We start from the raw sequence: 25,409 nt of genomic DNA, 5'->3' as shown, positions 1-25,409 counted from the left end.
TGTCATTGTAGTGCGTATTTAATGTGGCGCTGCACTCTGATGTTGTAGGAGAAAACGTTTATTAAAAAGTATATTTAATAAGTAGAACGGGTCTATATTTATTAAAAGTTGCGCATTTTGATGTGGCGTCACATTTCTCAACCCCCCCCCCCCCTCGTCACATCGTTACAAATGTCTGACCCCCCCCAGGTGCGTGACGTCATTTATGGACGGCCCCTGAATGAAGGCCGCCTCACGTGGCTATGGGATTGTTTGACCAATGCTTTAACCACACCGATGAGTGCGGCTTGGTGAGCTTACTGTTGTTGGGCATTAGGATGTGTAATGTTACTCTGTCGAGCAATGCAATTCCATGTGATAAGCTATATGCAAACGTCATGCTATTGGCAATTGCCCATGTAAATACATTAAAACTCACACACGATCTCGCTTACCCGGTAATATAATCAATTGCCAGTGCTGTTTAATATCGCACTTTTATGATGTAGAATGGTATAAGTGCACTTGCGCTACAAACCACACGACCTGAGTTTGATTCCTGGCCACTGATAACGTCGTTGGCAAGGTATATCTGAAGTAGACCAGCGTGGTGAAGTATGGTCAAACAACCATGATGACCACGGCCAAGGGCTGTAAATTATATGACAATAAAATATGAAGAATATTCCAATTACATTAAAACATGCACTTTTAAACTGAAGGTATGTATCTTCGAGCTCTTATCGTCCACAATTGCATGACATTGTATTCAAATGTTGTACCTGCAGGTTGTTTGCAGCAAGTCCTGCACCGATTGTGTAGTCGGCGATGGAGGGATTTGGGGACCCTTGCGTGCTGCACAAAGTCTTGTCCGTCCTCCATGAGAACACGGGAGAGCACGAGATGCAGGAGCTATTGGAGCACCTCAACGCTGAACTCAAAGAAAATGCACACATGTGAGTGTGGTAACTCATGACATGTTCTACGTCTATGTAAGGGGCTATTCTATTCTTGCGAACGATGGCAATATGTGTAGGAACTAGATACCAATGTCCGAGGTCTGCCTGCCACGACGGCAAGTTTTTGTGTGTTCTCATACTTTGATTTGAAGCTTTCGTGACTGCAGGGATTCATCTTCTTCGTTCTTTCGGTAAAGTCACGTAGAAGGGAAATAATAAGGACGGCTGCTTGCGTTGTGGCCGAAACGTCGTGAGAATTATTTTATTATGTTTCATTTTTATTATTTTATTATTTCCCTTCTACGTGACATTACTGAAAGAACCAAGAAGATGTACTCATACTCTTAGGTTTTTGTTCGGTAAAGTCATGTAGGAAAATAAAACTAAATAAATAATGGAAATAATTATAGAAATAAAATATTATTTTATCTATTATTGTTTATATAAAGAAATAAAAAAAATAGAAATAATAATAGGAATAAAAACATATTTTATTATTAATTTTTATTTTTTCCTATGTGACTTTACCGAAAAAACCTACGAGTATGAATCCTTGCAGTCACGAAAGCTTCAAATCTAGAAGTTTTGTGTGTAAGTTTTACTATCCCGCCTCCATTGAATTAGCGCAGTCGACAGTGGTTTTACTATACGGTCCATAGTTTGGATTGCATGGCTACAATCGCACTCCTGTGTCTCATCTTTAATTTTCAGTACGGACAATTAACTCGATTCTCCCGTGTAATGGGGGGAGATGGGTGGCCCGGATGAACACAAAAATGCTAAACATGCCAAATCGGCAAATTAGGATATTGTTTACATATATATAATTGGGGTGAAGAATGTGTCGTCTGTTTTCATTGCTTAAAGTAATCGGTTTACTCACCGACAGATAAGTGGTCATGTGGCCACTCAGTCACAGACTCTTGATGAGTAAGTGAGAAGCAGCTAATAGACCAGCTTGCGTAACATTTTTTCATTATTTTTCGCAAGCATGGTTATTGGCTAATCCGCAACCTGATAATCAATGTTGTGGATTTACTCTGAAGTGGTAATTAATTGGCGCGTTGCTTACGTGACAAACCTTATTGGCTGTGTCGGGTGGTAGAGGGTTAAGATGCATTTATACTGACGCGATCTCACCCAAAAACCTTTATTATGGATTAACAGTATGTTTGTCATTTTGTATGTATGTCCAGGGAACTCCCAGACCGCTCCACTAATTTTGTTGAATTAGTAATTTTAAAGCTTATGATTTGTATATTATGCAAACGTGGTTGAAATTATTAATAAGTTTGACCCTTGACCAAATAATATGGCTGATTCATCTCATTGGCCCTGGCACGGCTTATTTGCTCTCCTGACACGTGACAAAAACATACAAAGGATATGTACGTGCCATATCTCAAAGGGCTTCCCACAATAATATTTTGCCAGTTTAGCACCAAAGAATCTTTGAATATGCTTATATGATTTTTAAAATATTTGTCCATTGCCATCAAACTATAAATGGAAGCAGGTGCTGTATTGGGATTGCTAAGTTGGGACTCCCAATCAAAAGCAGTGCCTTTTCATTTTGGCGATAATCAAACTTTTTTTTTACAAAAGCGTACATTTTAAAAGGAGAGTTATGTATGTATATTCACACGCATTCCAAATAGCTATTTAAGCCAAGCGGTTAAAATGTGCCATCGGTGGTGTTTAATTAGGATTGTACGTTTGAGATTTCTTCAGTGCTCACAAGGGAATACGCAATAAAAATGACACTTTGCATCTTTACCTCCCAGCAGTGGCAACTAATTCCCATTCAAGCGCTGATTTGACACCAAGTTGATTGGGTGTGAAATTCAATAGCCCCCCACACCCCCCTGCACTATGCATAATGATAAGTTCTGTACGCATTGTAACTTTAAGTATGCCACCAGAAATTATTGTCAACAGTGTTATCTGTTGTTGGCCTGTTTTGTAAAATTAGCAAACGTTCTCATAAATTGGAAAGAGCCTGGAAATATCTGCTGATGATTGCACAGTGGCTTGAGTAATGCGGCACCACTATCCGTAGCCAATTATTTTAAACACCTAGGGCAGCTCCATTCGTGTTTCTAAGCGATGACCTTCATAAAACAATTCCTAAGGACATTGGGCCCTCCTTGTTATCTGCTACAAAGCGTTCCTATTAATCCTTCTGTGTAGGCGTACAGGTTAATTAACACATGAAAACTGAAATTATATTGGTGTTAAGAATAAATACATATACAGTACATAAACTTAATTATCTATCCATAGGCTTGTTTTTTTGTCTTTTATCGGGTTGTCAATTACAGAGGTTCAAAAGCGCCTTTAAATTTTTTAGACCATTAACTTCGTGTGGCGCATGGACTTGCTCATCATCTCTCTAGAATGAAGCAGATGTAGCCTGCCTGCAATAATCCGGAGCAGAAGTTGTAAATTAAGCGCATGTAGGATAACAGTGGGGTGTGAAATATAACATCTCCCTCTCCAAATGTAGCTTTGAAGTTTGTTCAGACTTTGAGAATGCGAGCTCCTAATGTTGAAGCATCTTCAGTCTAGTTACAGGGTGTGTTACTGAGACATGTGAGTGCTGCACATGATTAGGCTGGATTTGTCCTATTTATATCTTCATCATCAAAGGATGAAACTCTTACGTATTGTGCTCAGAACTCTAATGAATAAAATGGCTTAAGTTCATCGTAAAATATGTGTCATGCCTTAGCTTCTTAGCATCTCCATATGAAACGGGTCTTTGTGTCTTTCCCCATAGGTTCCTTTATTATTTATTAGAATACTTAAAATATTTAACGTATATGCGTGCATACAACATCGACGCGCATAAACATGCCACTTTGCTTGAATATTGTGCTTATTACGGCAATTATTTGGAATATTTCCTGGCAGGTTGTTGGCATAAACATATACTGTGTTTAATTACATCTTTAAAAAATTGAGTTCTGAATAAATATTGGTAGCGTTGTATTGTGCGTCGAATTCGAATATTTATATTTCAATAGGACAACCATCTGCTTTCTATCAGTTCTTGTATATTTTATAAAGTTGACGTGATAGACTGAGTCAGTTTTCATTTATGGAGCTCCCGATGCCTTATGTTGTGTAATGTAAACTATTAATTATTCATGTATTATTCTTGTATAGCGCTGGTCACACAACTTACAATTACAATTGGCACATGGCAAAACATACGGTTTGTTATGGAATGTTGTGTACAATACCGCAAGTGGTATTGAATATCAATCGCCGTAATTTAATTTGTGTATTTGTTATGCATTGAGCAGTGTGCATACATAGGAATCTTTAAACATATCCCAGCACCGCTTCATAGATTTTAAGAGATGCTTAGTGATAGGCCAGCATAGCATATTTATCAGCTCTAACTTGGTTAGTATTGTGGTTTTTACGATGGAGTATTTTTTTGTTGCTGCGATTGATGCATATGAATTAGATACGTGGTTCCCGATGTTTCTGAACCAGTGGACCTGCTGTCCACTCGAAAAAAACATTTTCACGGACCAACATGCGGTAAAGGATACATTGCTATGTGAACAAAAAGTCCTGGTATCTGCAACAGTTCTTCAGACCACTTCCCATAGCCTTGCAGTCCACCAGTGGCCCACAGATCACAGGTTAGGAACCAATGAACTAGAGACGATGCTAAATTTCGATTTAAAGCTTTCGTGACTGCAGGGATTCGTCTTCTTGGTTCTTTCGGTAAAGTCACGTAGAAGGTAAATAATAAAATAATACAAATTAAACATAATAAAATACAATTCTCACGACGTTTCGGCCACAACGCAAGCAGCCATCCTCAGGTGAAGAACAGGTCTGTTGGAAAGACAGCGTTTGAATGAACACCACCAAGCTTGGCAGCGTATATTTAAGCTAAATTCCTCTTGATTTAAGCTAAATTCCTCTGTTGATATGCAGATTCCTTTGTTAAAGCACACTTACTCCTCTAACCCAGCTTAAATATACGCTGCCAAGCTTGGTAGTGTTCATTCAGACGCTGTCTTTCCAACAGACCTGTTCTTCACCTGAGGATGGCTGCTTGCGTTGTGGCCGAAACGTCGTGAGAATTGTATTTTATAATGTTTAATTTTTATTATTTTATTATTTCCCTTCTACGTGACTTTACCGAAAAAACCAAGAAGATAGACGATGCTCTTTGCGAAAAAAATACAGTTGTCTAATATAGCACCGGTGTAACAATCTAGATTAAATGTACGTCACATCAAATTCACCTTGCATCATCGTTAAAAAGACAATGTGTTTTTTTATACCATGCATTCGGAAGCAATGACAATGACAAAATACAGTGAATGTAAAAGCATGTCAAAGCGTGGGGTAAGACTGTACCAAAGCATATGATCATTACCTAAATGCCTTGATGTAGACCTTTTGGTTGAACTTTTAAATAATCAATGTGCTAGGTTTTTCAACCTTACTTTAATTAGCCTGTCATTTTTTTTGTATGTCTTTCAATAGGATCGTTGCAGCTTGGACAAGGGTTCGGTTATGGAGAATTGTTACATTTGTTTTGCTCGCGATGACTGCAAACCATCCTGTGCTGGGTGCAAATTCTTTTGACGTAATGCACCATCTCTGTTCACCTGCAAAGAATTAAGCAAATTCATCCATAATGGTTGGAGGTGATATGGTGTCTGAACAGCCTTGATTGCTGTATTGTGTTTTTTAAGCACCGCAATAAAAGCAAGAGCAGCATTTCACAAAATAGCTGTGCATTTATATCATCAGTAGTGTAGATTGGTGGGCATTAAATTCCCCTCACCCTCCCAATCCCCATCCACCACTCGCCCACACGTACCCCCTCTTAGTATACCAGAATCTGGGTCCCTCTGGCCATGGGCCTTGGTGCAGTTGCACTGCCTGCACACTTGGTAGCAATTCCGCTGCATCTATATGCCCCGTTCAGCATCGCTGTCCAATTTTTTGTTTGGGGCGAGCGCTCAGAGCTGGTGATCCTCTGCTGAGTGCGAGGAGTGTGTGTATGTATGTATGTGTACGACCGGATAGCGTAGCGGTTCACGTGCTGTGCTATGAATCCGGCGACCTGAGTTCGATTACCGATCACGGCCAACACCAGCGACGATTATATTAACCGGTCATGGGCCTCCCCGGGCGTGATGCTGGCCACCCACCCCATTGTGTGCCATTCCGGCGATCATAGGTGCTCGCTAAAAGCACTTGCCCCAACAGTCTGGTAAAGGCTTTACGGGGGATCTTTGTCTTTGTGTGTCACTGCAGGATTGAGCGAGGGCTGGAGGAGATGGGGGCGGAGTTGAGCGCTGTGTTTCCAGGAGACGAGCCTCCTGCCAGGGCGGCCGAGCAGCTCGCCTGGCTTGCCCGCAAGGACATGGGATCGTTGTGGCCCTCCCAGACGCCGCAGCCCAAAGTTGCACGCTTCCTGAGCGAAATAGTGCGTGCAATTTGCAGAGAGATATCTCATTGAAACACAATTACCCGTTGGCGCCAAGTGGAATGTCTTTGTGCATTTTGCACTGACCCAGTAATAGGTATAAAGGTGCAGGCCTGCAATTTACATACAGGTGCCACTGTGGTATTGTACAATACCGCTAAAGGTGTTTAGTTTGTTATCCCTCCCCCACACCTCCGAATAGCATGGTTGGCTACTTACGGTGCGAAAGAAGTTCAACATACGTACGTACGAAGGGAGCCCACCAGAGAGTATTTTGGTCTACTCTTCCACACTGGTCAGTCGTCTTGGAAAAGCTGGGAGTACCCACACTGTACCCCGCCACCAACGACCCGTTCTACTAATTGTTGTGTACATATTTATGCTGCGGGGGTGAACAGAGGTGAGTGGATTAAAAACTCTTGCCCATTTCAACTGCCGTGCTGCGTATTGAACTGATGACCTTTGGATCCACTGCACTGTAATTTATTAAAAATGAGTGCAAAGTTAGTACAGTGAATTGCAGTACAGGCAGCACCGAATGGCATTTCAGCGAGGTAGGAAACCACGGTGAAAATAATAACTTTGAAAAATTGCCCTGTAACAAATTGTGGTTGCAGTCATACAACCGTAGTCTCGTAAAACAGTTAAATATGAATATATAAGAACTATGTCTTCCTGGTATTTGGTTTATTTCTTTTCGGAATGAATGATGTGGGGTGTGGAGTGGTGGCACATTGGTTTTTGACACTACACTCCGAACCCGGCTAGCCGAGTTTGTTTCCTGGCCACGGCCGACATCAGCGGCGAGTGATACCTTGACCAGTCCTGGTTACCCACTTCACCATCCTTTATCTAACATCATGGTGAAGTATGGTCGAACAATCCCCATGGCTGACATGGTGTGGGGAGGCTTTCATGCACCAGTAGATTGAAAAAGGGCAGACATGTTTTGTTCATTTGTTTACTATATTAACTTTTTAGGAATTCATAAGTGCCAGTTCAACTTTTAATTATTAGCACAGTAATTTAATATTTAGCTTGGGTCAAGGGCATGTAATATCGTAGTCATCAGACATTTATTAGTTGTGGAGGCTTCTCAATATGAAGGGTCGCTAATCATTTCAAACATTAACTACAGTAATTTGATTATGAGTGAAATATTAATCTCCATTAATAATGTATGCATACTCTACCTTGTCCAAAATCATGCTCTTATTTTTCAGTGGAGAGCAATCTGTTTATTTACAATAGCTTGGGCATGTGCAACAACATAATGTTGAAATTGCACATCAGTAAACAAAGAGCCCGTAATGATAGTTGCCACAGTAACAGTTACATCGTACAATTTTGATTTGAAAATTCCTAAAGCTGTCCTGTACTCAGAGAAATATGTATTCTTGTACATCGTGTGAAAAAAAAAGTCTCAATGCATTCCCACATGGCCGTGAGGTGGCCATGAGATGGCATGTGTGCATGTTTTTTTTTTACTGGATACTCCAGTTTACTCTCACATGCAGCCGAAAAACGAATTCATGAAATTGGCCTAATACAGGACCCTCGTAAAAAAGTCTGGAGACTACATTGAGGCTAAATGTGGGTAAATAATAATTATCATTTTAAAAAATCAATAAACGGGCAATGATGATGACGAATCCCATTCTGTTTGAAACACCCAAGCATGGACATTTTTAAAACTAGTAACACCTGCTTCTTTTGGCTTTTAAATATCTCATTCTGAAAAAATGCTTTGTGTGTATTCCTGTATATATACACAAACACCATAGTTGGTTCAACTATGAATTTGTACAGCACTTTTTGTCCATCTACTGCTGGGTGCGGGCCTCCCCATGCCACGTGGGTCGTGAGGGTTATTTGACTATACTTCACCACTATGGTCAGTGTGGGTTGGTCAAGACGGGCAGCGTAGATGTGGCAGCATAACAGTTCACTGCAACAACGTATTTTACTGCTGTAAACCAAGAAGCCCCCACAGCCTTATGACAACCTGTCTGTGCATTGTTGTCACCCGTCAAAGTACATGGTGTGTATTTTGAAAGTATCTCCAATATATTTATATAATATATTGGGTTTATTGGTTACTTGGGTATACTTTTAAAATACACACCCTGTGCTGTCCAGGCTCATCCCTGCTTATTTTCTGAGATTCACTGAGATCGGGCTAATTCTGGCCATTTGGTCATAAGTGTGTCATATTGTGCATGTGTCCTTTAACTACCCACTCTGGGTGCGGTCGATCTAATGCAGGGGTCAGCAACCTGCAGCTCCAGAGCTGCATGCGCCTCTTTAAGGACTGCTTCGTGATGTCATTCACATGCATTGCGGCTCTTAAAATACCGAATTCGCAAAAAAATGTCTCATTGTTATTTTGGTTGCCGACCCTTGATCTAATGTGATGGCTGAGGACGTGCCGGTGATGTTCTTCTGCCCGTCAGCGGGAGTTCTGACCGTCACGTCGCTCCGTGTTTTTTTGTCACGCAGCTGCGCATGCTCCGCTCGGAGCAGGGCCTCGACGACGAGGTGCTGCAGCTCCTGCTAGAGATCTCGTCTCGCTCGGGAGTGCTCTTCCCTTCCCACCCCAGCGGCACCGCCTTCCAGTTCTCCTCGCTGGCGTCTCTCAACGCCGCCGAGGACACGTCCGCACTGGACGTGCAATCGCTGTGGGAGAGCACGCGGCTGCACCTCCGCACGCACCTCCTACGCAGGCTGGCTGCCATCTCGGCAGCCACGGGCACCGCCAGGGCACAACACTTAACCCGATTGCGCTGCCTGCAGAGCTTGGCGTTCCTCTACCCACCAGACGAATTTCTGCCCAAATACAAGACCATGCGTGCCAAGCAGCTGCAGGACTTGCTGCGGCGGTGTGGAATGAACCCGGCCAAAGAGTTTGAAAGCGGGAGCGCCGTTACCCTGGGGAGTTTCGCGCTGTCGCTTGCGGAGGCTGTTCCCCAGATCTGCATGTTGATGGTGGAGGACCATGCGGCCGTTGGTGGCGTGGCGGGCTGCGAGGTGGCGTCCCGGTTTCTCCAAGAGGTGTTCCTGGAAGAGATTGAAGAGGAGCTGGTGGGGGCATTGGGGCAGCCATTGCTGCTGCTGCTGCCAGATGGCCCTGCATGCAAGGATGGCAGGAGGCCAACGGGAAAGAGAAACACAGTGGGTATGTGATCTTTTTTTATTAACCCTTCAATCTGTGTCGCCAAGGTACATTGCCGTGTAGTGCTCAGCTTGCGTTACGCGCGCGGTTAAATAACTCTGCGGGATTTGGGACCGTTAATTTATTGTTCATGCGATTAAACTGCATGATGCCGCTCAACAAAAATAGGACATCTTTCAACTGAATGTCTCATTGTTATGACAGACGAATCTGCAATGCTGGCACAAGACACGCTTTCCCAGCTGACCCGGGTGATGTCAAGTCTGCTCAAGATGGACAAGCGACTAAGGGAATTAGCATGGTCTGCCCTGGCTAGCAGTGCTGGTGTCAACGAAGGTGAGGGATGTTCTTTATATATTTTTTTGAGTGCTGTTAGCGAGCTGCTCTCAGTTTTGACGAGCACACATGATGCGGTGAGGGGCCAACCCTTTTCTCCAAAGTTATCAATGCCTCCTGAAGCTGTCTCCATCTCTGTGCACTACCATTGGGGAAAAGATGTGTGCCCGTTTTACAACACTGGTCAATGTGGGACGGTGAATATTTTCCCACAAGTGTATTGCGTTAATGCTGGGCCTGAAGGAGTCTCGAACGTGAGTTGTGAGATTCCCGGTGTCTTTCCTCGCTAAATAATTGTCACTCTTATTGCTATTAACAACCAGTGTCTGGAATTTATGCCTCCCGAATTGACCAAACAAGATACGTGTCAGCTTCGATAACATTCACTGTACTATGTTGCAACGTCTTTGATCCGCCCTACGTACGGTGCAAAAGAAGTTCAACATACATACGTGGCGATGTATCGTCAAATAACCCCCACGACCTGCATCGCTTGGGGAGGCCCTCGTCCACCAGTGGTTCGTCATTTGGGCTGTACGTGCACATGTGCTTGATAACCTGGATTCTAACTGGGGTCAGTGTAGTTAAGTCACGTGATGTACTTACACATAAAAAACAGCTTGACAGGAATCCATACTCTTTGGTTCCTTCCGTAAAGTCACGTAGCTAGAAATAAAAATAAAATAAATCACGACGTTTCGATCGCAACACAAGCGACCGTCATCAGGCGGAACCGATACAGCAGGACAACTGCTGATTTAGGAGCTTAAACAGGGTGCATACTTTCATTTTACGCATCATTCATGCAAATTCTATCCCGTAACGTGCAGTCAGCCTCCTGTTTACAGAGCCGCACGCACCGTGGTTAATCGCTGTGCTTTGCGGTCGGTAATGGGTCATGTGTCCTCCTCCTTCCTCCGACGAGCAGGCCCACTCAAGAAAGGCAGCCCAGGGCTCGTTTCTCCAGAACCACACTCGAAGAAGAAGCCGGGCACGTCTCAGGTAATGGGGCCACCGCACGCTGCATTTGCGTGCGTTGCGTTGTTATTAGACGGGCAGTGCTGGCGACGAGCAGGCGAGGGTTGATGAATCGCACAAATGTTGCGAAACTCATCGCGAGACCATGAGAGTTGGTGATGGCTTAAGCGAGGCATTCATCCAGCAGTGGATAGGCCATGGTTGATGATGATGAAATTCAATGTCTATCGCTGTATGTGTGTTGCCCTGTAGTGGTGCAATACACGTGAAGTGAGGTATGAGTAGGGGAGGAGGTGTAATGCTCATTATCCAGTTTATTCCTACGCTGTCTAAAGCAAAATTCGACGATTTTATCTCAACATTAATGAAGCCTTCTAGGGTCCATATTGAAATATAACAGTTTTTGAACACCCTCCCTGCTGTCGTATGCAATGCACATGAAAGAGAGGCTGGCGGAGTGAGTGATGCTATTTAACATGTGGGGAATTGGTCATGCAGAATGGGTCGACAATGCACACACAGGGGCATTACGCTTTAGACACAGGTAAAACACACATGTGTGTTAACAAGGAAAAGATGAACATGCTGACATTCAAGAGGTAACACCTCTGCACTTGATATTTGCAGCGGCAGGGATCCATAATAACCTTTAACTTGATCCAGGTTTGGCGTGGTGGCTAATTGCATTGTGTGAGCGTAGCGGTGCATTTAACATTGCTTTTGCTAATATAACAAGTGCACGAATTCTGTGATAAAGGTCATCTTTGCAGCTTTTGACAGTGTTGGTGGGTTTTTTTTTATCAGCCTAATCACGTTTTGGTGTGTATCAGGACTGCTGTAATTCACAAGCAGTGTTTTCCCAGCTGCTGCATTATACAAACAAGATGGTTAATTAGTATTGTCGTTTTAAAGCATTTTGTAAATTGACATATAGTAACGGTACTGCATATGTTGCTGAAAATGTATCCACTGGATATCATAGACCTTTAATATATATTGATCGTTTTTATTTCCGTACCTTTTTGATAAATAATCTCGCTCACATGTTTTTGCTGTAAATGTTTAGATTTTTACAACGATATTTGTGAACTGCTATACTTACATCTCATCTTTATACTGTCATTTAATTTTTACATCACCTAAATATTTGTACATCGCAAATAAAACCGATTTTTTTTGCCCGTAATAAATTATTGCAATTCAATATTCAATCGACGACTACGCTCGTAATAATTTTACACACATGCTGCGTATTGCACCGCTGGCATATGGCGTGTGTCATCGTCCTTGAGCAAAGAGAGCAATTCTTAAATCGGAACTGAAGGTAGCAGTGTTGAGCTGCTGTGTGTGTGTGCGTGTGCGCGTGAGCGTCCTTGCGCAATATGTAAGAAAAACAAAACGAGGTGACTCCGACACATTCAGGTTGTGACTTATGACACCCATCAAGGCTGCTCCACGGAGGGTGCATCCGCCTTTTTAAAAATGGACAACGGAAATGAATGCTTTGAAAATAAACTGGCCATGGCTGGCTGGCCGTGGCCCTGCAAGATTGGGAACTTTGTGTTCACTGTAATTTGCAGGCTCTGGAATGGGAATGGAAGACTCTCTTCCAGGACCTTTCTGGTCCGATGGCTCGGAGCCTTCTGCAAACAGGAGCGGAGATCACGGGGAGGTGGTCACAGAAGTCGCCCGCCGGCGGCCCCTCTCTGCTTGTGTCCGCCAGCGTGATGGAGGGTGGGGGCAGTCATCGCTGCACGGTGTTCGAGGCAAGCGCCGTGGGGCGTGCAGGGAGCGCCGTGGCCGGCGGTGATTTTGTGAGCGCGCCGTGGACTCTCTGACAGTCGGACGCGACGCAGCGTCGCGTCCAATTGCATTTTGTCAAAACGGACGTGAGCAATGTAATTAAAATAAAAAATGCGATTTTTGTGATTGTATTAGCAATGTAGGGGAAAGTGATTTTATATATATAATTTTTTTTTTAAAGAGCTCTGTAAAAAATAATGAGTGTGATTTGTTGCGTTTTCTTAACACCGGTGTTATCACATTGTCAGATGTGGTTATATTTATTGTCATTTCTGCAAATGCAACCCCATCCTGTGCTGTCTGAAGAGTTGCTTCTCACCGTTTGCTTATTAAATCATCATGCGTTATGGTATTCTATATCTCGTTGCTATTACTGCTGCGAGATTCTAACTTTGGCATCATTACTTGACATATAAACTCCTCCCCCCCCCGATGATTCGACATAATTTAGGGCCACACATTTACGTAAGAAGCTATCCTTTCTTGTGCTATTTTTGCCATCTCGTTTGAATAGTTTTCTTGCATTTCACTTTCTCGTACAGTGTTGGCTCACTCAGTTAGCATGAAGGTAACCTTAACATACCATTTACATGCAATTTGCATACATCATAAGTAATTGATTAACACATTGCTCGATTAGATGCGTGCATCGTCTGCGCACGAATCTGTTTTTGTTTGATGAATGGTTACAATGCAGAGCAGTCTTCGTGCTGCAGTTAGTCTCAGCGTAGGAATGTACTCCCGATTTTTAGATGAATCCTAAGTGTCTGAAAATGAGGCCTAGATACAACATTTTGTATGATCCAATTTTGTGTTCGTTTCTAATTCACTTCTATTCCCGCCATAAGTGGCGTTACGTTTAGGAGCACAAAGACACTTTTACATTAGTACATCATGAAAATCATCCGAATTTTTTTACACAAAACCACAGAACAACAATGGTACAGTTGGAGAGCCCTGACCTGTAGCATGTATTTATATTGCTTCTGATTCTGGGAGCCCAGTTTGTACCCAAATTACCTGGACCGAATCTGTTGTGTCATGCATATAAGGAGGCCTTTGGGAGGGAAAGCCCTTCGTTTCAAACAGTGTGTATTGTGCAAAATCCATCAGCGGTTCTTGAAGAACTGCATTGTACCAAAGCTTCACATGCGAGGCAACCATAGTTTGATACTATTGCACAGTGCAGTTCTGCTCCACCACCACGTCCAGAACAATAAAGTTCTCACAATATTTGTCAAATAATTTTGAGTTACTTTATGCATTCACATCATACACAGTTTGTATTTTAACCTAATATGAATTGTTGAGCGCTCCATCGTAGAATTACGAGCTATGGATGGGCTAAATTTGGCCTTCATGAATGCGGACACATTGTAACTCGGTACATTCCGAGGGACGCATTGCAATGCGTTGTGACCTCCTTTCCTTTCCAGTTCTGTGCAGGCGTAGCGGACGAGCTGGAATTCTTCTTCCCGTTGGCCGTTGCCGGCCGCGAGGGCCCACTGCGCGAAGTCGGCACCGCTTTCGTGTCCGTCTGCTGCGACGTCACGGCGTGCGTCCTACGCCGGCTGCGGGAATATGGACGCGGTGGGGCAGACGATGGCCCCGTGAACACGTTGTACACTGCGCTATCCTCGGCTGCGTTTATGCACGGCCGACTGCGGAGCTTCTGCGACGCGCTGGCCGACCGGTCGTTCACGTGAGTGGTGTGCGCGTGAACGTGTACCGTTGCGTCGTAGCTGTGTCCGACGGGTAGCACCGCAGGCTGTTACGACACCATCTCCAGCGGATTCCGCTCCACGTGCTGGCAGCTTCTTCAGGAACTGAAGCCTGGAATGACATTAGATAGCCGTACAGCACGTCCACGAATACCTATGCAGCAGTGTTATATTGTGTTGCCAAACATTATGCACTCCCAGAACATAATGGGATGTGTACGAAATACCTTTTTTTCATTTTATGTGTAGGTACCGATAGGGGCAGGAGGAGTATTTTCTTCTTATTTTTTTTACAGCAGTTGTGTCATATCGTATTTAAATATCACACTTAATGCTAGTACTTTATTACGTTTAGGCATCTTGATGCAAAATAAGAAATTCGTTATGTGTTGCATTTCAGAGCGAACCAGAAAACAGACACATTTTCAGGAAAAATGTTCCTTATTACGATGCAGAAGAAATTAGCGTTTGTATTTTTAATGTCCCTTCAACATTTCTTGACGTTGATGCATGCAACGAGTTGAAGATGCCGCTAAGATATACCGAGGGTGTTAAAAGTCTCTGGGATCAGCCGGGTCACTGAATGAGTAACCATTAGGACAGAGCCAGTTCGGACACTTTTGTTTTATGTAAAAAAAAGTGGCTTTTAAAGCAATTTTGCCAATTTTGTATGAAACCGCCGACATTAGGAGTATTGTGAATGATGGTACAATTACCAAAATTAACGTGACACATTACTGTTCATTGCCTTTTTAGTTTTAGTGCCAATTGAATGTAAGATTGGGTGAGATTTTCGAAAAGGGCCATATGAATTAATTACCCAGTGGACATTGCAACTTCAAATGTTTTTTTTTTTTACACGCCGAGAATACTTTCTTTGTATTTTCATATTTTTTTTAAAGAAGGATCATTCCAGAAACTCACTACGAGTGTTATTAGCTGGGCACTGGAATTATAAGTTAAAGAAGCAAAAGCTGTCTCCTTCATCTTGTCACTTTCATTTTCGGACTACGAACATACACGACGATCCTTAAAAATGACTTTGGTGTTGTAAAAGAGAAAAAAAAATCCTGTTAAAAAAGCGCACGCTGATTTGGCGCGTGCATGCGGCGCGTGTAGTTGAACGCGTGTGCCAGTTCGCTATGAGCAGTTGCACACTTTGAAGAGCTTCGCCATTTGATCTTGTGTGACTCCTTATTAAGCCATAAATGCCCTTTTAAAATTATGCATTTTAAACTGATGCGTTCGGAACACTTTAGCTAATTTAATCATACTTTTTTTTATATATATAAGTGCTGTACGCAGTAATTTGTTCCATTAGTAGCCCGGATCATATGCAAGTTTTGTTTTGGTGTTGAGAAACTGTGTTTGTAGTTCACCTTTAATATTTTATTCAGATGTGCAATTGACATTGCTACGCTGTTAACGATCTGTAATATTGTGATGCATTAATAAGGTTGTACGTTTTTATTACCATTACAACGATTTCAGAGTACAGAATTTGTGTTACAGTGAAGTCATACAAATAATAACTTAGAGGGAATCTACTGCTGGTTGAAGGTCTCCATATGCATTGCTGACGGTTTTAGGGTTAATCTAGATTTGAAGTTTTCGTGACTGCAGGGATCCATGCTCTTTGGTTCTTTCGGTAAAGTTACGTAGGTAAATAAATTAAATCACGTGACTTTACCGAAAGAACCAAAGAGTATGGTTATAGGGTTGTTTGACCATACTTCACCAAGCTGGTCAATGCTGGTTGGTGAAGTTGGAGCACAGCACCGTTTCAGACATCCCTCACCACTGATGTTCGCCATGGCTGGGAATCAAATGCAGGTGGATAGTTCATAGTGCAGTTCAGTGATCGAACTAGTGCACGACCGCTCCCCGCTGAAGTCATACTCGTCATGATTTGTTTTTTTACAGGCTGCCTTTGTCTGCGACCCTCAAGCAGTGGCAAGAGTTTATGTCGGGCATCTGTGACAGCATCACTGACTACCACGTTGGGGTCCTTACAACGAGCATCCTGCACGATTCGGAGAGCCACCACTGGGCAGATCCCAGGCCCTTCTATGAGGTACGTTGCAGGCCCGTGCATAGCATAATAGAATTTACATATATAGCTAACGAATCAATCTTTACACGCACAATTCATTGCATATTAAGCGAGGGTGACAATCTATTTTGATCGGTGAATCGATGCATCTTTGCATGTCTAATCTTCGGCCACCATCTCCTGACTGCTCTCTTAAACCATGGGGGTAAGCTCAGCATGGCAGTATTGCTCGTGATGCCGATAGATTTTCCCATCCAGTCTAGAGCTTCGGGAGATGCTGAGTGAACTTCGGAGATGTTTCCAGTGGGGGCATGAATACGGCAGACAGTTGTTCACGATGTGTTTCAATGTTTAAGTTGTTCACCACATTCACAGTATGGAGTGTCCTTGAGTCTCCGTTTGTGCATAAGGTGTCCACAGTGTCCCGTGTGATGTTCTCATGCGATTCTGGGCCATCATTCTACTACGTTCTTGCGAGCCCACCTTGTTGCGTGTAAAACCGCAATGAATGTTATAAAACGGTGACCGAACGTCGATCATCGACCTTCCAGGTCAGGAGAGCAACTGTTTAAGCCGAGGCAGTGTGAAGCGAGGAGATTTGATCATCGGGGTCGGCTGTGAGGCTCATGTTTTCACCTTTGCGGCGCCCCCCCCCCCCCCCCCCCTATTAATACCTACACATCTCTTCTGCGCCCACGTTTCCAAGTCCCAAAGGTCGTTGCGGCAGACCAAACTGATTTTCGGCACTTTAAGCGAGCTGGTGGTGGGGGGCGATTGAGCTCGGGGGGCGTGAATGGTGGCCAACGCACGCTCGCAGTCGCGCAGAAGCAATGTACCGCTCCGCTCGGTGCAGGCTCGCCGCTCCAGCTGCCCGAGCCCAGAATGTGGTCCCGAGTGGAGGCTGCCATCCTACGGCCCACTTGCCAAATTTACGTACATTTTCTACAATAGATAAGCGAGCGGCGTGTTACTTACATTGTGAGTGTCGCAGCCCCCCCCCCCCTGCAGAGCATTCAATCCACCCACAATGCGGGAGCCATGGTGCCTACTCACCTATTCTACCAATTTAACGTTAATCAGGGAAAGTTCCTCGTCCTGTTTTAAAGGAATACTGACTCCGATCAATTACTCCCATCAACCCCCCCCCACCGTTCCCCGTTGTAAATGATCTACCGTGGTAAGATGTGGAGAGAGCGGTGTGTGTGTAATTGCCTATGCATGAAGTGTGTTATTGTAATGTTTTCAGCTGGGTGTTTGTATTTTCAGGGACGAGCTAACAAAGTAACTTAATTAAAAACTGATTGCTAGATTTATCAAAGCAAATTAGACACTTCTGTAGGTTGTTTCCTTTGCATAATGCAAGTCATTATTTTGAGTCGGATGAAAATTCAGAGTAAACAAACTGTGTCATAATAAATCCGCTAATCTCACTTCAAGCGCTCGGTCGGTGAGAAGGGTGGAAACGGTTCATTCGCCTCGCTTGATGAGATATTGAGAGAGGAAAAAAAAAATCCATCAGGATTTAAAGGGCATTGTTTTCAAGCATGTTATAAATGTGCAAGTGAAATATTTGGTTTTAAACATTAAAGTAATTAAAACATATTTTTTTCAACATTTAAACATTGGCTAGTGTCGCAATATCATTTTTTATGTCCTCTATAAAAAAAAAATTGCACGCGATTTTGTCTGCAAATGTAACATAAAAACTAGGTGGTAATATATATAATTAACTTAACTTCAGCTGCTCAATGTTGTGGTGTATTGGCCGCGACAGTTCTGGTTTCAGAAACGCTGTTCCGGAGCTTTGAAGATTTTGCACAATTTGGGATTATACACCAATAAAAAAAATTCTGTCCTCATCCTCAATTCATGATGCGGGATAATGGGCGGGGCTACCTGACTAGTGAGTGCGGCTACCTGAGCAGTGGGTGCGACTTTTGGAGGCGGGAATAGTAGCTGAGCGGGCGTGACTTTGAAAAAGTAGGTTGTGCCGACATAGAAAATCTCTGCCAGCTCACCATGTGTCCCGAAATATGCCCACGAAATATTATAACGTTACACTTTTACACCTGCATACCTGCCCTGCAGGGCGAGCGTTGCTCCTTCAGCTTGCAGATGTGGCACTGCCACCTCGGCGCCCTTTGGTCCGACCTCCGGCGGTCTCTGACCCCGGCGCTTGCGCGTTCCCTGCTGGCGTCGGTGCTGGGCCGCTCGCTTGCGCCGCTGGCCGCTCGCTACGCCCGGGCCCGCCCGTCGGAGCGCAGGACGCCGCAGGTGCGCGCCGACATCACGGCCGCGCTGGCCTACTCGGCGTGGCACCTGCTGGGCGTCTGCCGCGGCTGGCGGGAGCTGCTGGAGCCGGAGGGGAGCGGCGGGGACGAGCATGCGGAGCTGCTGTCGCCGATCCACGCGCACTGCGGCTCGCTGCTGGCAACGCTGGCTGTCGGCACTGCGCCGCTGGATCAGCTACACCTGTAAGTGCGTTACACCCCGACGTGTGTCGTCGTCTTCGTCGTTGTCATCGTCATCATCGTCATCATCGCTGGACAAATACGTTACAAGGTCGCACTCGTTACACACAAAGTGCTTGCCACAAATGAACCACAATGCCTTGCTGATCTCATCGAGGAGCATCAACCTTCACGCGAACTCCGGTCATCCTCACAGAGCGGCTTTTGGCTCGCCATTGAACAAAGATGGTCACTGCATCGCGTGATTTTAGATGCGCTTCTGCGGCCGTCTGGAATGCTCTTCCTTCCAATATTAGGAAGCCACTGGAGCTACGTACGTTTAAATTTAGATTGAAAATACATTTCTTTAGTACCGATTTTTGTCCTTCCTCCGCACCTTCGATGAGCACGGTTGGCTAGGTATGGTGCGAGAGAAGTTCAACATACGTACATACATTGACCATGGTCTATCCCCTGCTGATTGATGATCTCTCAAAGCTGTCGCCATCTCTTATGGTCACGCAATGTCGCGATCCGTCTAGCTCCTGTAAACGAGCTGATTTCATCGCTCCATCTCCACGGCTGATATACTCCACTATTGTACATACAAAACTCAACAAAATAAAAGCTCTCTTTGCATTCGTTCAAATTTTTATTTTCAATCCCAAAACGTTTGCGTTGCTGTTTATCCTAATTACTTGAACAGCGGAATAAACGTGCAACAGACACCGGCTCCAGCGTCTGACAATATTATAAACCTGACGCGAAACACCTTCAATGCATCCTTTTTTTTGTTCCCAAGCTACTTTTCCGATTCAGCTAATACCTGCGTTGAACGAGTGATGCGTTTTGCCGGCGACCTTGTTTGCATTTGGTTTACGTCAGAGCGTTCAAAGACGGGTTCCCTGCCGCGGAGAGGGCACCACGCTTGCGTAAAGATGGGCCCAGACCTGGCCTCGCTCCTCTGTGGCTGCAGTGGATGAGGCCAGGTCTCTTTGGCAAAGGGCCAGAGAGGTACGTGGCATCTCTCGCACATTACCCTTCCTTACCTCTTGCACCTGTGTGCGTGTGCAGCCCAATTGTGTATCGACTGCTAGATGAGGGCCTATCCACACTGTGCGGATCGCATTGATTGGGCATACTTCACCTCGCTGGTCACCGCAGGTTGGTGAAGATGTGGAACATAGACGTGGGAGTGCAGAAGAACAGTACAACAATGCACTGTCCCATGCTGCCCACCATGTCGTCCCACAATCTAGAACACCTGCTATGCATAGCGGTTACCCATCCAAACATTATCCAGGCTCAATTCAACTTCGCTTTCGGCATCTGATGGGATCGGGCACTTTCTGGGTGGTTTGGTCATTAGCTATTGGATGAAGTTCCTGCTCTAGCTATGTTGTTCGTGGGGGTTGACCATACTTCACTACGCTGGTCAATGTGAGTTTGTAAAGGGGTGGGCGTGGGGGGGGGCAGGCAGAGGGGGAAAGGGCAAGTCAATTCAGATATCAATTTACAGTGATGTTAGCCATGTATTGGAATTGAACTCAGATCATCAGTTGCATGGTGCAGTGTGCTATTCACTGCACCACCATTCCACCCACACTCGAGTGATAGGAATTAATAAAGGTTTGTATTTGGATACAGCATTACCACTACCACCACTACATGTGGGACAATGTGTCGGCTCACTCGCTCGTGCTGCCGCAAGTCTCGAAACGTGCTCCCAGAATAAACTGAAATAAACCAATGCTGACCGGGACGCGTTAACGCTCTCGTTTGGGTTTGTGCAGTGCAATTCAGACTCTTGTGGCGTCTAAATGCGGCCACATCTCAAGACGCTCTCAGGACACAGCGGGTGTTTTTCATTGTATAGAGAGAGAGAGAGGTGCTAGGTCATAGGCAGAAGCAAAGCAAAAGAAAGGTCTCGAGTCCTGAATAGGGGCAGGCAGTCGACGGCATGGATTGGCTGGGGAGAAGGGAGTTCGAGACTCAATGAAAACCCCGAGAGACTTGAAGCAGTCGTCGGATAAATGTTTGAAATAATTGTTGTTAACTAAGACAAGCACATTTAAACAGCACTGAAAATGACGAATGGACCATAAACAGCATTTTGGTCAGTAGACCACGTGGGAGAATCTTCCGTGTTGCTCTCGGAGACGGCCTTCACCCTGCGGCAGAGTTGAGTGTGCGCGCGTGCGACGCTGGGCCGGCCTTGCCCTCTCTGGCGCGTGTCCGTGTGTGGGCTCAGGGTGTACGAGCACGTCAGGCTGTTGCTGGCCCAGCCTCGGCTGGACCGGGATCTCCTCGTGCAGACCCTGGCGTTTGAAAACGGGCTGCTGTCCAAAGCGCTGCTCGTCAACACGGGTGCGGCACGATCTATGCGCGCAAACTCACAGATCTCATTCCGTGCAATTTGCATTTCCTCAGCTGGCAGCGCGCGCACGCACGCGCGTGTTTATTTGCGGGACGTAGTCACTGCGCGGGAACACATATTTACATTAAACAGATTGTTTTATGTCTTTAGTCATGGCTGCGGAATTGAAAATAAAAGGCAATATATGTGCTTTAAAAGCAATTTTTCAATCTTCAATGACAGAATAAAAAGGTGCGCGTGTCACAGGCACTGTTTCTCCTGCTGATTGAGTGCATAATTAAGCCAGGCAAGATAGTTGAAAGGCTGTCCCTGTGGACGCGTATGGAAATGATGTAAAGACGTTAAGAGTTGTAGCAGCATGCATAGCGCAGGAGGTCTCCAGAGTAAATCTTGAAAAAGGCTGATTTGGCAACGTGAAGATCAAAAGTATACTGGTAGCATGGAAGGGTTTATTGGCAACAAAGGTATGAGTGGTATGCCTTCACGGACACGTGGAATGAGTCCTGTGGATGTGCTCTTTGGCGACGCGGATATGCGCGCCGTCGCTTACTGTTCTGACAAAGACGGGATTATGTCTCCTGCACTGTTGCGTGCGTCTGCGTGACGGGGTTTGAATTGTGGCCCAGGTCACGGTAAAGTGCCAGCTCTCGGCTAAACAACAAGCGGTTTCACTTTTCCCCCCTCTTTTACACTGTTCTCATGGATTTGGAAGTGTTTTTTTTTTCTTCCCCTCACCCAGTTCTTACAAAATGGATTTTGAGTTTAGCCCCGTGCTGGAATTCCATTTGAGGTCAGTAGCTGCCGACTACACGGGCAAGTGACTCTCTTTGGAGCACATGTTACGCTCGGCGGAGACTGAAAGGAAAAAATTAAGCTTTTGTCTGTTGGCACGGCCCGTAGATTGAAAACTCTGGAGGGGCTTATTATAGCGGAGTGATGACAAGTTCTGTCATCACCCACATTCAGAAAAACACAGTCATGGATGCGACGTTATTAGTTTGTTCATCACACAGCTTGACATTCACGCGATTGAGCAGTCTTGTTCTGATCATGTCACTGTGCATTCTCCTGTGCCCAGTAGACAGATTAACTGAACCGAGTACATTAGGAGGAAATAATCTCGAGTCATTTTAAAGGGGCGTGTTCTGTCACCGCTAATACCTTGCATGCAGCAGTCAGTTTGTCACATTGCTTTTGAGAGTTCATGTAAGAACCGGCTTTGCTTTACTAAAAAGACTATCTTAACCGCACTGTGAAACAGTGCATCAAGCACGCCAAGAGCAGAAACGGTTAGCGACTTGTAATTAATTACATCGTAAAATATTACAAGTCACGATAAGTCTGTAATTTTAATGCTCGCGTGATTTATGGCAGCACGTTGCATCAGTGCAATGCGCTTATGAACTCGCGACATCACAGTTACGAGTTATTTCTTTTTCCCCCGCATCGTGGTCCCTCCCCGTGTCCGTTGGCGCACACGTAATCCGTCACGACGGGCCCCATAATTGCCAGGTCAGAGTTGCGGTGTTCTTGATAATGCAAAAAAGTGTACGGCCCCTGTCTACATCGAGTTCACGGCTCCCGACCCCGGCGCTGTTTTGGCAGGGGTCGAGCAGTGGCGGCCGCAGCAGCGGGCGAACGCGGGGCCGGAGGGAGGCGGCCGCTCGCTGGCACAGGCCGTGCTGCTCACGCTGGGCTCCTGCGAGGGCTCTCCCTGCGTCCTGCGTGACGTGATGCGGGAATACCTGGACAGGCACGCCCTCTGGGACCACGTGGTCATCTCGCCCGAGGGTGAGCCCGGCCTCTCGTCTGCTGGCTCACGGTCAGAGGTCGCAAACGGGTTTTGATTCCTTACCCGTACCCGGCCGTACCAGGGTCGCAAACGGGTACCCGTACCCGGCCGTACCCGTACCCTACCCGTACCCGGCCACAATCAGGTACCCGATACCCGTACCCTACCCGTACCCGGCCGAAATGAGTGACAAACAGTTACTCACCAGTGACTCACGGTCTACCCGAACCCGTACCCGGCCGCACCAGGGTCACAAATGAGTATCCGTACCCATACCCGGCCGGGTATGGGTAGCCGGGTATCGGGTAGGGTACGGGTATCGGGTACCCGGTTAAGACCTCTTCTAACGGTGTTCTCGCGGTGTTCACGCGGTGTTCCTGGCGAGCACTCCCGCGCTTCTTTGTTGCTCGCCCCTGGGACGGAGCAGCTGGGACACCAAGTTTTTTGCGCTTTCTAGATAACGTGAGCATATTAGTTCTGTCCTTTTGTGCGCACCTTTGTCTGCCTCTCGATCTATCTATAGTAGGGAGAGGGGGACTGTTATAGCTGGTAAAGGTTATCCAATATGCAGAATGAAAGTTAGTATATAATTGTGTTGCTATTCGGAACTTACCCTATTGGGTAGTGGCCTAATTGATCAAAGGAGGTTGCATGGCAGCATGGACCCAGCACTGATTCAGATATCTCTCCTCACTGATGTTGCCCGTGACCGGCAATTGGACTCAAAATGCAGTGCGCTAACAACTGTGCCATCCCTCCACCTCAAAGTCCAATGATATTGCACTCAAAAAACATTGATTGTTCGCTGTTAAAACTCCCGTACCTTAACAATGTTTTTTGTTGTAAAGAGACTGGACCTCTCACTAAATGATTGTAGGATTTTCACCACTGGCTCGGGGCCCATTCATTGAGAAGAGCAACACTTGTCTCGTTGGAGCAGCGAGACACTTTGCCATGACGTATGGGAAGCTGCCCTGGTGGAGTGGATAGCGCACTGGACTTGCAATCCAGAGGCATTTGGAGCAGGTTTCTGAAACCCCCCCTCCCCCCACCGCGTATGTCCACCCAGCAGTATAAATGGGTTACACAACAGTTAGTCGATTGGCAGGTTGCTTGTGGTGGGGTAATGTGTGGGTAGTCCCACCCCTTCCAAAATATCTGGCCAGCATTGGAAGAGTAGGCCAAATCCACTCTGGAGGGGTTTCTCTCGAGAGCTCGATTTAGCCGAGGCCCTTCCGCCAGCAGTGGCTTGAGCAAGTAATTGCAGGGATGCACCGTTATCTTTTTACATATCGAATAGAACAAATTAATAAAAGGGGGACTGAGCGGTCCCATACGGTATATGTCTTGCCATCACTGGTTAATCAACCCGGGTTTGCACCGGCCACGGCTGTCGCTCACATGCCACTCTGCGCCTGCCTCTGTCCCTCTGCACGCCTCTTGCGGTGATCCTCTGTGGCCAGGGGACGGGAGCCAAGAATCGGCCGTGAGCGAAAGCCTGCGCCTCCTGCTGTCTCCGGCCCGGGATGTGCTGCTGCTGCCCGTGTTGGAGCTGCTGGAGGCCTCGAGGGCGGCCAGGAGTGATGCGGCAAAGGAATTGCCGCCCTCTCTCGTCGGCAAAATCCCCCCTGAGTGGGGGTTTTCGGCGTCGCAGAAGCAGGGATTTCCAGGTAAGGGAGACATGAGGTGGCGCAACGGTCAAAGGTAAAGGTGCAACCCTCCAATTTCCCTGCTCTCCCCGCTGCTGGTGGAAGGACCTCCAGCAGAGCGAGCACTCGAGAGCCCTAAGATGGAGCTCTAGAGAAGCCCTCTAGAGGAGGGTATTTGGTCGGCTCTATCCACAGTTTACTCGTTTACGTGACAGAGGCGGGGGGGGGGAGGAGGATTTATGAAACGCATCCATTGTGTCAACCGCTGCGCCTTGAGGTTGAATAGGACCAGCGACCTCTGGATTGCAAGTCCAGTGCGCTGATCGTTACATCACGGCAGGATTCTGTGGCCAGCCATCTTTGCAGGATCTGAGACAAAGGACGAAAGAGCCGCCGCTTATGAAAAGCTACAACACCACAATCAAGTTTAGTGTCACTCGAGGTCATCTGCCGAGGCTGTGTTAGGGCACGTAGCCAATAGCATCTCATTATTCCCACCGCAGGAATTATCTCGCAGAGCAGTTTAAAAATCACCCGCTATGTGCCTTGAACGTAACATTCTCGTAATGAAGCATCAGCAGCAGCTACACACTTATGAAAGAGTGAGTATGGTTATAGCCAATTTAACGGACATATCATTTGCAGAAATGAATAGGTGCCATTTTGTTCGTAT

At 45.7% G+C, this 25,409-nt stretch overlaps 1 protein-coding gene across 4 annotated transcripts in view; it reads left to right on the top strand.

Annotated features, from left to right (window-relative positions):
- Positions 1–25,409, top strand: part of KIAA0825 (KIAA0825 ortholog) — a 69,365-nt gene that overhangs the window by 1,173 nt on the left and 42,783 nt on the right. For 2 of the 4 annotated variants that reach the window (XM_078874436.1, XM_078874434.1), the window contains exons 2-14: positions 768–935; positions 6,234–6,405; positions 8,905–9,580; positions 9,782–9,913; positions 10,842–10,915; positions 12,472–12,657; positions 14,131–14,396; positions 16,339–16,489; positions 18,557–18,942; positions 19,804–19,932; positions 21,170–21,285; positions 22,901–23,086; positions 24,551–24,757. In XM_078874436.1, the coding sequence (XP_078730562.1) occupies positions 808–935; positions 6,234–6,405; positions 8,905–9,580; positions 9,782–9,913; positions 10,842–10,915; positions 12,472–12,657; positions 14,131–14,396; positions 16,339–16,489; positions 18,557–18,942; positions 19,804–19,932; positions 21,170–21,285; positions 22,901–23,086; positions 24,551–24,757 (2,809 nt within the window). In that variant the 5' untranslated portion in view covers positions 768–807. Of the gene's footprint in view, positions 1–232; positions 291–767; positions 936–6,233; positions 6,406–6,674; positions 6,806–8,904; positions 9,581–9,781; positions 9,914–10,841; positions 10,916–12,471; positions 12,658–14,130; positions 14,397–16,338; positions 16,490–18,556; positions 18,943–19,803; positions 19,933–21,169; positions 21,286–22,900; positions 23,087–24,550; positions 24,758–25,409 lie in introns of those variants that run through there. The other 2 variants (XM_078874435.1, XM_078874437.1) reach the window with 2 other exon arrangements.

Source organism: Lampetra fluviatilis, chromosome 39, assembly GCF_964198595.1.
Source record: "Lampetra fluviatilis chromosome 39, kcLamFluv1.1, whole genome shotgun sequence".
In the NCBI taxonomy this organism is placed as follows: domain Eukaryota; kingdom Metazoa; phylum Chordata; class Hyperoartia; order Petromyzontiformes; family Petromyzontidae; genus Lampetra; species Lampetra fluviatilis.
Note: the sequence above shows the minus strand (reverse complement) of the source record. Positions and strands in the feature narration are given on the sequence as shown.